At 49.0% G+C, this 13,271-nt stretch overlaps 1 protein-coding gene across 1 annotated transcript in view; it reads right to left on the reverse strand.

The window, feature by feature from the left end:
- Window positions 1-3,144, reverse strand: part of GLRX5 (glutaredoxin 5) — an 18,757-nt gene extending 15,613 nt beyond the window's left edge. The window contains exon 1 of the mRNA XM_006879090.1: window positions 2,850-3,144. Coding sequence (XP_006879152.1) covers window positions 2,850-3,144 — 295 coding nt within the window. The remainder of the gene's footprint in view (window positions 1-2,849) is intronic.
- Between the last annotated feature and the right edge of the window lie 10,127 nt (window positions 3,145-13,271).

Here is a 13,271-nt window from a genome sequence, read left to right on the forward strand (position 1 = left end):
AAAATATAGAAAAAAACAAAAAAAAAAAAAAACCCAAAAAACCTCCAGAGGAGCATGATCTATGAGTCAGCACCACACCACCCACGGATCAGAACCACACCATCCACGGATCAGAACCACACCATCCACGGATGAGAGTCACATCATCTGTGGTTCAGAGCCACACCATCCACGGATCAGAGCCACACCATCCATGGTTCAGAGCCACACCATCCACGGATCAGAGCCACACCATCCACGGATCAGAGCCACACCATCCATGGATCAGAGCCACACCATCCATGGTTCAGAGCCACACCATCCACGGATCAGAGTCACACCATCCACGGATCAGAGCCACACCATCCATGGATCAGAGCCACACCATCCGTGCAGATCAGAGCCACACCATCCATAGATCAGTCACACCATCCACGGATCAGAGTCACACCATCCACGGATGAGAGTCACACCATCCACGGATCAGAGCCACACCATCCACAGATCAAAGCCACACCATCTATGGATCAGAGTCACATCATCTGTGGATCAGAGTCACATCATCTATGGATTAAACCTCCAGAGCTACATTTATATGGATATAACATTTGACAAATATGACAATAACATACAAAAACAGGTATATGCCATACATAACACATAGATGACATATTGTGTGTATGCAACATACATATACACACAACTTAGATGACATTAACGCTTATTATATATATATATAAAATACTTCTATGACTTTTAGCAACTTACTTTCACTAAAAACTCTACTTTTGTAATTTAATCATGTTAACACACCTAGATCTAGTTCATTTTAGCAAGAATTTAGTTTTCTACTCTACAGCTCAACTTCAGTTTGCCGATATAGCTTGCTACTTGTAGATAAAGACCCCTTCCAGCCATTGCGTTACATCAAACAATGCTGCAGTGGACATCCTGGCACATGTCCCCACCACACATGTCCAGGAATGGTTCCAGATCAGGGAGACAGCATATTGGATCTTAAACCAAATATGTTTCTATAAATAAAGTTTTACTGGCACTTGGACACACTCATATGCTTATGTATTATCCAGAACTACTCCCATCCCCCAACAGTTGGGTTGAATAATGTCAACAGAGATTGAATGGTGCACAATGTCTAAAGTAGTTCCTCTGGGGCCCTTTGCAGGGAAAGCTCGCCAAGCCTGTTCCAGATTATATAACCAGGGGTCAAGCAGCTGGGTGGTTGACCACGTTCACCTTCAGCCTGTCTGGGTACTGTCAGTTACCTCTTCAAGGTTTCCATTCCCTAATATTAGGGAGGCTGCATATATTTTCAAATTCTCACCTCAATACTCAACAGTAGGGTAATGGTTAGATAAAGGTTTTCATTCTATAACTTGAGCCCCCTTCTGTCAGATGTTACTGCCATGAGGGGAACGCTATGGTGCTGTTGTCCTTCATGGTGCTGGGAGCAGATTCTGACTCACAAAGGCCTGCTGCGTGGGGTTCGGAGAGTAATGTTCAAGGGAACAGACAGTAGGTCTTGTCTTGTGTGGAGCCACTGGTGGGTTCAGACCATCAATCTCTCAGCAGCCGAAGGCTTACCCACCGCACTGCCAGGGCTCCTTGATGGTGGCCCCAACAGGCAGAAATCCAAGACTATCTGTAAAGTTTTTAAAAGCGTGGGAGAGTTTGAGATATGATGAACAGATGCTGTATTTCACTCTTCATCAGAACTCCCAACAAACTTGCTCTGCCAAGCGGCATGCAAAGCACCCCAGTGGCCCCCTGAGGCCAGCTCTCTGCTCTCAGGAGGCAAAAATACCTTTTACAGGTTAGAGACAAGTGGTGCAGTGGCAACTGTGTTTTTTGGAAAAGGAATGCTTGAAATTTGATCCAAATGTCAACAACTGGATTACTCAGGATTACAAGTGATTTTTATTTCCTCTCTATTTCAACAATCTCCCAAGTTTCCTCATTGGTCAACACTTTGCTAACTGAAAAGAGAGTGAACTGGGTGCTAGAACCAGGGTTAGGATACGGTGACATCTGTCACCAGGAAGATGTCACCGGGACGATCCCTGCGGGCCATCTTCTCTGGGGACTCCAGATAAGAGGCAGGAGGGGGAGGACAGGCAGTGCTCTGCGTGCTCTGCTCCCTGAGTCACCAGGTCTCGGGAGGAGACCTCCCTGCACCACACTCTCCTCTGCCTGGTAGGAGTAAGGCCTCCTCTACCTTTAGGATAATTCATACTAAATCCATTCAGATGGCTGAACTCACCAATCCCCCTGGCCAGAGTTCTGCACACCTGATTTGAAAGGTCCCAAGCCCTAGAGGACAGTGCTCAATATCCCACTGAGTCTAAAAAAAACAAACAGATACGTCTTGGAAAAAGTGCAGTCCGAGGGCTCCTAAGAAGCCTGGCGGTTGTACCTTCTACCTGACACCCAGCTACGGCCAGAAGGGAATTGGACACTGAACCTTGACCCATGACCGACCAGCTTCTGACTTCACTGGCCCGAGACAAAGGCAACGATGCCATGCTGGCACCAATGACAGAACCAGTCTCTGATCTGCGAAGGAGACCAGGTAACATTTGTCCCTTAAAACCTAGCTCAGCTGGAAGCACCGAGGAGCTCGCTGTCCAAACTAGCCATCGTGCCAGACCCTCTGCCCAGCTCCGGCCCATCACAGCCACCCCAGGTCCTGCGATGACAGCAGCACCCCGTGTCCTACCCCGTCTGAAGTCCCAGAGAGGCCCCGGGCCCGGCGTGGCCGGCGCGCTGACCACCAGCCTCGCGCAGCGACGCCCCAGCCCGCACTCGGCCTCCGTCCACCACCCGGGCTCGCGCGCCCCGCCGGCCCTGACCTTGCCGCAGCTCGGGGTCGTCCAGCACGTTGTAGGCCGCGTAGTCCTGGACGCCATGCAGCCGCAGGATCTGCACCACGGCGTTGCTGAAGCCGCACTGAGGTTGCTCCGGGGTCCCCTTAAGGAACACCACCACCTTGTCCTTCTTCACCAGTGCATCCAGCTGATCCGCCGATCGGCCGCCGCCGCCGCCCGAGCCCGCCGCCCGCGCGACCAGGGCCCACAGGCCGCCGCTGCCCGCACCGCGAGGCCAGCGGAGAAGAGACGCCGCCGCTCGGCCCAAGGACCCGCTCATCCCCGCTCGCTAGCCGCAGCCCTTGACAGCCCGGCCCTCGACTCAACCACCCAGGTGAGTCTGCCAATCATGCGCGCTCGCCCCGCCCCGGAAGAGCGGAGGTGGTCCTTACGGCGGTCATAATGCGCCTTTCTATTGGCTAGCTCCAGCCATTCTGTCACTTGATTGGAGAGACTGTATGCCAATCAGACCCAAGCACGGCAGCCAACGAGAGGCGCAACCCGAGGCAAGACGACTTCCTCCCCAGAGCAGCTGTGGCCTGCCGGGATACTCCTGGAGGCCTGGTGCTGGGCAGGGCTTCGCCTGTTCCGCGGGAAGCTGGGCAGGGGTCATTCCTAGAGGAAGCTTCCGGTTCCGGGGTGCCGCCCGTCTAGTTACTATAGGGACGAGGTGGCGGGCCTGGCGTGGTCCTTGCTGTGGCCGTGCTGGCGCGGCCTGGGAGGTCCAGGCCCGCTTTCCCAGCCGAGGTGAGTGGCTTCGGGCCCCGAGGGCTGAGGCTGAGGGCGGCCGTGCGTGGCGGGAGGCGGGATCGAGTCCCGGGGCTGGCGCGTCCTCACTTCCTCCAAACATCTGTCCCCGCCGGGTTTGTCAATCGCTGTCGCCCGCGTGGTAGCCGTCGGGTTCCGGGCCTCGGGGGACCTTCCAGCGCGGGGACGGGAACGAGGGGGCGAGTGGGGCCGGCGCGGAATCCCCGGGACGCGCGTGCCTGTCGGCATGGAAACCGCAGATGCGCCACGTGGGCGGCTTCCCGCGCTGTCGCCGGTGTCCCCGCCGTGCCGATCGCGGGTGTAGATGGCTTCACCTGTCCCGTGAGGGGTGTCGGGGCTCCGGGGCAGATCGATGAAGCCGGGACCTCGCCCCGATCTGTGGTCTGGGAAGCGCCCTGATGGCCAGTACCCTGGGCACTGCAGACTCGCAGAGAAAGCACGATCAGAGGACGCTGAGGCATGGCTGCCCCAAGGCCAGCAGTTCCATGTGCAATTCTCCTCTGACAGCGCCTGGGCACTGCTGCCACGGCGGTAATGGCCGGACCATGCCATTATCTATCCATCAGCAGTCAGAGAAGCTTCGCAGTCGAGATATTGTTCAGCAGACGGAGTGGTTTCTGCCGGACACTAAGTACTGCTACAGATTACCCTTGTGTTGAAAAGGGAAAATGTCGCTGGACCTTTTTCTGCTTTGGAGTGCTCAGATCGCAAAGCCGAAAACCGAAAAGGAATCATCTGCGTGTTTGTTCAGCTGAGCCTGGGGAAAGTCACCCTAGGACCTTTCTCACAGGTGTCATTCCATCCAGGTCAAGGAAACTGACTTCTCGTTTTTCTAACGCAGAGCCCAGCGTGGATCAGGCTGTTAAAAGAACTGCTTTGTTTTTTCAGATTCACTGATTGGAGCTGAGTGTCCTGGATGGTAAGGAAGTGTGAGTTCTCAAGTCCAGCCCCTTGTGTGCACAGCACAGTTAGACTAGATGCTGTGACTCCACACCTCTCCGCACTTGTATTTGGATATATAATGTTGGGAATTTTTTTCTTTGCTTTCTAATAAATACTGGTAATTTATACCCCAGAGCCTCTGTCTTTTCTTGCTCCCAGTGAGTTGTTCATTCTGCTTTTGTGTCACCTGGGAGAGGGAAGAGATTTGGGGAACTGGATTCTAAGTATCTGGAGACACAGCAGTAATGGGGAGCATCACCCCCTTTGCCGTGTGCATGGTGGGTATGTAGGTTCATTGTGACTCAGAATCAGCTTGATGGCCGGGACTTTGCGTTTGCATAGTGCCAACAGGTAACACGCTGAGCTAAAAATTGAAAGTTTAGAGATTCTGTAGAAGAAAGGCCTGGCAGTCTACAAAATCAGCACAGAAACCCTCCCCAGTTCTGCTCTGACACGCTGGGCTGCTGTGAGTCAAAGGCGACTCGCAGGTGAGTAGTTAAGACTTTGCTTGTACACAGTATTGACTTTAGAAATAACATTTCAGTTGTCAGATGCTTTGTTAAAGATGAGAAGACTGATGTTGTTGTTGTTATGTGCAGTCAAGTTGCTTGCGACTCATAGCGACCCTACAACAGCCCTAAACTCCACTCTGTCCTGTACCAATCGCACCATCTCCAAAACACCCATCCCAATTGCCCCAGTCACTGAATCAATCCACCTCACAGAGGGCCTTCCTCTCCTGCGCTGTCCCTCCAGGGATAAAAGTGCAGAGGACGGGCAAGGAGAGGACAGAAGGATGAGTGAAAAAGAGCACCACAGAGACGAAGTGGGAAGAGTGATGACACAGCGTGGGGCTCGCAAGCTTTGTTGTAAAGTATGGACTACTTGTTAGCAATGTGGGCTATGAACCCAATCTATGTGCTGTCACTCACACCACAATAAAAAGCTAGTGAGGGGCAAAGCTACTGGGTGTAGGAGGATATGGATGAAATGTTAAACATGTGTCTGCTCTCAATGCTGATTCAATTAGGGCTTCAGAGCCTGGAGGAAGCAAGAAATCAAATTATCTAGAGAAATAAACTAAAACTTTGGGGAAAGTTGGAAGGAAAGGGGGTCATAAACATCAGCCTTTTTCTGTATGATTTACCACTCTGGTTTTGAGAGTCCTATTCAGGCCCTGAAATGGAAAGGGAAGAAATAGATTCTTAAATAGTCCAGTGAGGCCTGCACTTATGCTGAGTGTGTGAAGATTTTTGGACACATAAATAAATATACTCTTGGTTTGTGATTTCTCCCTTGTGAACATGGGAGGGGAGAGTGAGGGAGTACATAGAACCCTGGGATTTGGGTCATGAAATTTAATTAAGCCCTAAGCTAAATCATGACATGGAAACATACTGACTCAGACATCCTATAAACATTTTTTTATTTTCTATTTCTGGAAAAGGCTTTATTGTGTTTGGTAACCAACTCCTCCAAAATGAAATTCACCGCAGTTTCTAGTGAGAAATGTGCTGGTTGGTGATGGCACCTTCCTGGGTGGCAGTCTTAGACGTTGGGGATGGTGGCAGCTTCCTGGATGCCTGTCCTAGATGGAGAAGAGTCAGGCTAGCACCTTGAGCCTCACCCCAGTCGTCCTTCCACACCCTGGCTTCACACCCAAGTCAGTGCTCTACTGTCTTTGTTGAAGACAAAGAAATGGGTAGTTGCTGTGCATTGAGAATGTGAGGTGAGGTGCTGAGTGTCTCTCTCTGCCCTCATCAGAACTTTCTATGTCATTTTAGGGGGGAAATGACCACTCAGATCATGGCTAGGGCCACCAAATGCCCTTGAACCAAGATCCAGGACCAGAGTCACACAGACCCTAGCTTGAGTCAACCTCTTTTCAGCAGTGCAGACACAGCCTGTTACTGGTAAGGTCCCTGCCCTCCTCAGCTGGATCCCTAACTACACTAAAAATAACCTCGTGGGAGAAACTAGGGCCTGGCCCAGCCTTCCCATTAAATGCAGTTAAGCCCTGACACAAAGAACTGCCTTCAAGATTCTGACCACCACTATCTGACAAGACAGCTGGCTTTGTAAATGCCTTCCCAGCGATGGGAGTGGTCCTAGCTCGCCTAATCACTGCTCCTCACATTCCTTCTCCCTAGAGGGGCAGGAATGCAGACCTCAGGCCTCAGGACGGGCACCAGCAGCTTATCCCATCCCTGCTCCTCTAACCCGCCCTCAGAAATGATAAGCTAAGAAATGGGGCCCTGCAGCTCCAGCTAGTTCAAGCACCAGCAGATAGGTGATGTGGAAGAAACTTGGGGGAAGGCTGCACACAGTCATACAAGCTGACTCTGTCCAGCAATGTAGGGACGTGGAAGGAGGTTTCAGTCTTTGGTGGCCTAGTGACGGGGAGGCAGTTCAGATCCACCAGCTGCTTCTCAGTTCTACATTCCTGAATTCTCTTTGGGAGATAAATGGGCAGTCTCCTCCCATGTGACAGCCAGCCTCTGAAAACCTGCAGGAGGCTCAGCTCTGAGTCACTTCCACATAATAGCAATGAGTTCGTTTAGGAGATGTGCTTAGTTCCTATCCAAAAGGTGGGAGATTGTAACCCATCAGCCACTACCCTGCAGGAGAAGGATGGGGCCACCTACTTAAAGATCACGGCTTTAGAAACCCCAGAGACAGCGCTGCCCTGCCCTACAGGACCACTGTGAGTCAGAACACCTTGATTGTAAGAGATTTAGTGTTTGGTAATGAATACCAAAAAAATGATACATCTTTCAAGGAAATGTCTTATGGACTCTAGGAAGTTCTGGTGGCCTAGTGTTAAGAACCTGCACTGTAATCCTGGAGGCATGCAGTTCAGATCTTACCAGCTGCCTGGCAGGAGAAGGATGGGCAGTCTCATCTGGTGCAGTTAACTGCCTCTGAAAACCCACTGGAGGGTCAGCTATGGGTCGGTTCTGACTCTGTGGTTGTTGCTGTTGTTATGTGCCGTCGAGTCGTTTTCGACTCACAGCGACCCTATGCACAACAGCCCTAAACCCTGCTCTATCCTGCGCCAACTGCACTGCCTTCAACACACCCATCCCGATTACCCCAGTCACCGAATCAATCCGTCTCATAGAGGGTCTTCCCCTCCTGCGCTGTCCCTCCACCCTCCCAAGCATGATGTCCCTCTCCAAGGACCCGTCCCTCCTGGCAACATGTCCAAAGTATGTCAGACGAAGCCCCAGAATCCTTGCCTCCAAGGAGTAGCCTGGTTTAATCCTCTCCAAGATGAATCTGTTTGTTTTCCTGGCAGTCCATGGTACATTCAGTACTCTTCTCCAGCACCACAGCTCAAAAGCATCCACTCTCCTTCTGTCCTCCCTAGTCATTGTCCAACTCTGTGGTACACAACAGTATTTATGCTCTATATGGATTGAAGCTCAGTTGGCAGCATCATGACAGACAGTGAAGAGATTGAGATTGTTGACAGCTTCCGTTTTCTTGTCTCCACAATCAACACTCTTGGTACCAGCAGCCAGGAAATCAAAAGATGAATTGCACTGGGAAAGTCGGCTGTCAAGAGTCTCTCCAGAGTACTGAAGAGCAACAGTGTCAGTCTGGACAGTAAGGTGCACCTGTTCCAGGCCATGGTCTTTGCAATCACTTGCTATGCATCAGAAAGCTGGACAGTGACTGGATGATAGAAGGAGAATTGATGCCTTTGAGCTGTGGTGCTGGAGAAGAGTATTGAATATACCATGGACTGCTAGGGGAACAAACAGGTTTGACCTAGAGAGGGTGAAACCAGGCTGCTCCTTGGAGGCAAGGATTCTAAAGCTCCATATGACATAGTTTGGGCATGCTGCAAGGAGGGACCAGGCCTTGGAGAGGGGCATCGTGCTTGGAAGGATGGAAGACCCTGGATGAGATGGATTGACTCAGTGACTGGGGTAATGAGGGTAGGTGTGTCAGAGACAGTAAGGCTGGCTCAGAATAGAGAAGGGTACAGAGTTGTTGTAGTGTCGCTGGGAGTCGCAAGAACATAACAACAGAGGTCCACGGGTGGTACAGATGGTCAGCAGTACCAACTCAGAGGTTGACAGTTGAGACCCAGGCAGCAGAACCGCGGAAGAAGGGCCTGGCAATCTACTTGTGTAAAGATGACGAGGAAACCCCACGGCGCAGTTCTGCCCTGAGACACACGGGGGCGCCGTGGGATGGCTTTGACTCCATGGCCTTGAACCTTTGTGGTTTCTGTCCTGCACTGTATTCTGTGCCTAAATGCCCCCAAATGACGCCAGCTTGTGCATCTGTGCTACTTTCTGCCCTTCATGCATCTTGAGTATGTTCATTCCTTCACGTGGTTCTCAGACACTCGGTGCCTATCTGTTTGTAATGAGCTCTGACAGACTAACACTCTGTTTCTCTGTTATGTTGCCTCTGCAGGAAGTCTTAGAGAAAAGAAAACATTCCTGAATTTTCTTCTGAGTGTGGGTGTATGGAAAACATGGTATTTTTTTTCAATGTTCGGTTAAAAAAAGGACAATAATGTATCCTAAAATGCAATGAAAAACATTTAAACTATTGCCTTTTACTCCCAACAGTGTATCTCTCTTGTTTTGTTTTGTCTTTTTCCACATTGAACACTGAACTCCTGCAGCTAAAACCAGACCCAGCCCAACCTGCCATGGAGTCGCTTCTGATCCGTGTGACCCCGGAGGACAGAGTAATCTGCCCCATTGGCTTTCCAAGGCTGTGTATCTTTTGGGGGGCTCAGGTGACCTAGTTAGTTGTTGTTAGGTACCGTTGAGTACAGTTGATAGCAACCTGCGAACAGTGGCGCTGAACCCTGCCCCATCCTGTGCCATCCTCGTCGTCTCTGATACATTTGAGCCTGTTGCTGCCATCACTGTGTCAGACCATCTTACTGGGTGCATCCGCTCCTTTGCTGATCCTTCCTCTCTCCAAGAATGATGTCCTTTTCCAGTGAATAGCCTCACCCATGTCCAAAGTCTGAGCGATGAAGTGTTACGTTAGTGGACTAAAGGAAGAAATCAGAGAGAAAGCTTCATGCAGCTTAATTAAAGAAGAGGAATGGGGAGCTCCCGGGTGAAGTAGAATGGGGAAGTCACACTGGGAATTTATTGGGGAGGGTTTTTATATCAAGAGTCTTTAGGGAGGGACATTCCACTCTGATTCAGGATCTACCTGCTAGCTCAGCCAAGCAGGCAAGACTGTTTGCTTTCTTATCAGCAACAGGTAAGGCCATCAGCATTTGAGTTCTGAGTGCTTCATTCTTCTCTGGCCCCGTTTGTCCAGACTCAACACTAAGCTTTGCCATCCTTGCCTCTAAGAAGTACTCTGGCTGCATTTTCCCAGGACATAACCTGTTTGTTCTTTTGGCAATCCAGAGACTATTCAGTACTCTTCTCCAACACCACTGACTCAAAGGCATCAATTCTCTCGTATTCATTACCCAGCTCTGATGTATAACAGGTGATTGAGAAAACCATGGCCTGAATCAGGTGCACCCCAGTCTTCAAACTGAGGTCCCTAACAACAGACTTGCCCAGTGTAACAGATCTCCAGAGTTCCTGACTTTTGATACCAAGGGTATTGTTTGTTGATTGAAGTAAGATGAAATCACTGACAACTTTAGTCCTTTCTCCATCTATTGGGATGTTGACTGTTGGTCCTGAGGTGAGGACCTTTATTTTTTTGATACTGTGATGTAATCCATACCAAAGGCTATAGTTCTTGATCTTCTGCAGCAAGCATTTTATGTCTTCCTCACTTTCCGCAAACAAGACTGTATCAGCTGCATAACACAAGTTGTTGATGACTCTCCAATCCTGATGTCACATTCCTCTTCATAGAGCCCAGCTTCATGAATTATTTGCTCAGCATACAGATGGAATAGGTATGGAGAAAGGCCACATCCCTCACACACACCCTTCCTGATTCTAAACCCTGCAGTGTTCCCTTGTTCCCTTCAGACAACAGTTTCTTGATCTAGGTCAAGATTTCTCATGAGCACAGATAAGTGTTCTGGGATTCCCATTCTTCTCCATGTTAGCCATCATTTGTTAGGATAATCCACACAAATACATTTGCATAGTCAATAAAACACAAACAGACGTCTTCTCATATTCTCTGCTTTTAGCCAGGCTCCATCTCACATCAGCAGTGATCTGCCTGGTGCTACGACCTCTTTTGATCCCGGTTTGAACTTAAGGCAGTTCTCTGTCAATGGACTGTCCTAGGGCCTCGTAAAAGGAGCAGATTGCAGCTTTGTTCTTCAGCAGAGCAACTGATGGATTTGAACCACTAGCCAGCTGAATTCTTTAAATGCCCTAGGGCTTTTTAACTTCTTGACCTATAAACCCCAGGTATTTGCTGAATTTTGTTGAAACTGGAAAATAGTCCAGTTTACATCTCCTGTAAGATAGCATTTAGAATAGATTACTAGTAATTAATTCTGTATAACACTATGTGAATGAGTGTGTGAAACAGTGTAAATGAAGGATCGTATAAAGCACAATGTATGTGAATGAAACACACGGTATATGAATTACTAACCAATAAAAAAAAGATCGTATTTAGAATTACATGGGACTCATAAGGATTGCTTCTTAATGTAAACAAAATCCGTTGCTTTAGAGTCAAGTCAGAATCACAAAGACACTGGCACAGAGTAGAAGCCTTTCCATCATTAAATCTTTACAGAAGTTGACTGCCACATCTCTGCCCTGTGGAGCGGCTGGAAGGTTTGAACTGTTGACTCTTTGGTTACCAGTCAAGCACTCAGCCACTATACCCCCAGGGTCTCAAACACAGTGTGATAAGGCTTTTGATTAAAGATTCTGATGGAACCACTGACATCTCTTCACCTGCTGATTAGTGATTCACCTTTGTTTTGGATATTATGCATTTCCCTTCATACCAACAGATAACTTCTATCCATCCCCAAGGATGATGAGGGGCTAGACCACAGAAGGGAACAAGCAGGGGGTGCGTGCTGGTGTGTACTAAGCCGGGAGGAAGGCACATTGTAACAGAATTGCAGGTCTCCCTCTGACCCCCACCGTAGCCAGATGAACAGTTAGAGTGCTCTGTTGTTTTCTCTTGCAGCATTGCCAAAACCATTGCCAAGGCCACGAGTACTCATTATGCTGAGTCAGAATTTCCCTGTGCCTCAGCCTTGGAGCCCACATCATTTCATGCTTTCAGAACTAAATCTAGCAGTGGTGGGACTCCACCCCTCAAGGCCTCCTTCAACAACCCTTCTACCAAGAAAGAGCTTCACCCAGCTCACGTGGTTGTGAACTGGATGGGACATTAACTGTTCACTTGCCTTTGCCGAAGAAAAAGAGACAAATAGGATTTGAAATTATGTCTTCCCCCCCACCCCCCTTCACTGGCTAGGCAATTTGTATGTGCTACTTCGACACATTGTACTTTAGAACATGTAGCCAAGTGCAGTAGAGTTGGTTGAAAACAAAGTGTTCCAAGGGTTGCAAGGAGTCTTCATAAAAGGCCCGTGTTAGCCTGTAAACCCGTAGTCGAGGTGGCTGGTAGGTGCTGTCGGTTGGCTGTGACTCGCAGTGGTTGACCACAGCTTGGAACTGGACCCTGTGCTGCACCATCCTCACAGCCCCCACCACGGGGAAGCCCATTGTTGCGGCCACAGTGTCCCCTTGTTGAGGGTCTTCCTCTCTTTCCCAGCAAAATGTCATTTTCTGAGGACAAGGCTCCTCATGACAACGTGCCCAGAACATGTGAGACCGAGTGTCACCGGCCTTGCACCTAAGGAGCACCGTACTTGCACTTCTTTCCAGGTGGACTTGTTCTTTCGACAGTCCTCGGGATATGCACGCTTCTCCGACACCACAGCTCAGAGGCAGCGGGTCGTCTTTGGTCTCCTTGATCATTGTCCAACTTTCAGATGCCTAGAAAGCAATTGAGTATACCATGACTGTGGTCTAGAAACTGACGCCTTGCTTCTTTTTCCCTCTAACCAGGTCCTTGTCAGCAGGTTTTCTCAATTTGACACATCCTTTGTTTTATTTTTCACTACTCCTTTTCTGTGGATCCCAGTAAAATGAAATTCTTCACAATTTCAAACTTTCTCCATCTATCATGAATCTCAGTGTTGCCGGTTGGTCCAGTGGGGAGGCTCTTTGTTTTCCTGTTATTAAGATGTAATTCATCCTAGTGGCAAGGAGCTGCACTGCAATCACAGAGGTACGCAGTTCGAATCCATTAGATGCTCTTCTGAAGAAGGAGGGGCAATCTCCTCCTGTACCAGTCAGATCCCATTTCTCCTGACATCTATTTTGGTCTTTTCTTTCTTCTCTGTCTTTGGAATGACCCTTTGCTTTCTTCCTGGATAATGTCCTTGATGTCATTCCACAAGTCTACTGGTCATTAGTAAAATTGGTCATTAGTGTTCAATACATCAAATCTGTTCTTCAGATAGTTTTTAAATGGTGAATTTTGGGATAAACTCAAGGTCATATTGTGATTCTCGTGGACTTATTTTCTCCATTTTCTGTTTCAACGTGCATATGCTAGTTGATGGTCTGTGGCCTGGTTTTAACTGCTGATCTTTTTTTTTCCCTATAATTATATTTTATTAATTTTCATAAACATTTACAGAGATTTTGGGTTTCCATTCATTCATTGTTGCACTATTCTCTCTACCCTCCTCCC

Source organism: Elephantulus edwardii, unplaced genomic scaffold (genome assembly GCF_000299155.1).
Source record: "Elephantulus edwardii isolate Elephantulus edwardi_28Jun2011 unplaced genomic scaffold, EleEdw1.0 scaffold00002, whole genome shotgun sequence".
Classification (NCBI taxonomy): Eukaryota; Metazoa; Chordata; class Mammalia; order Macroscelidea; family Macroscelididae; genus Elephantulus; species Elephantulus edwardii.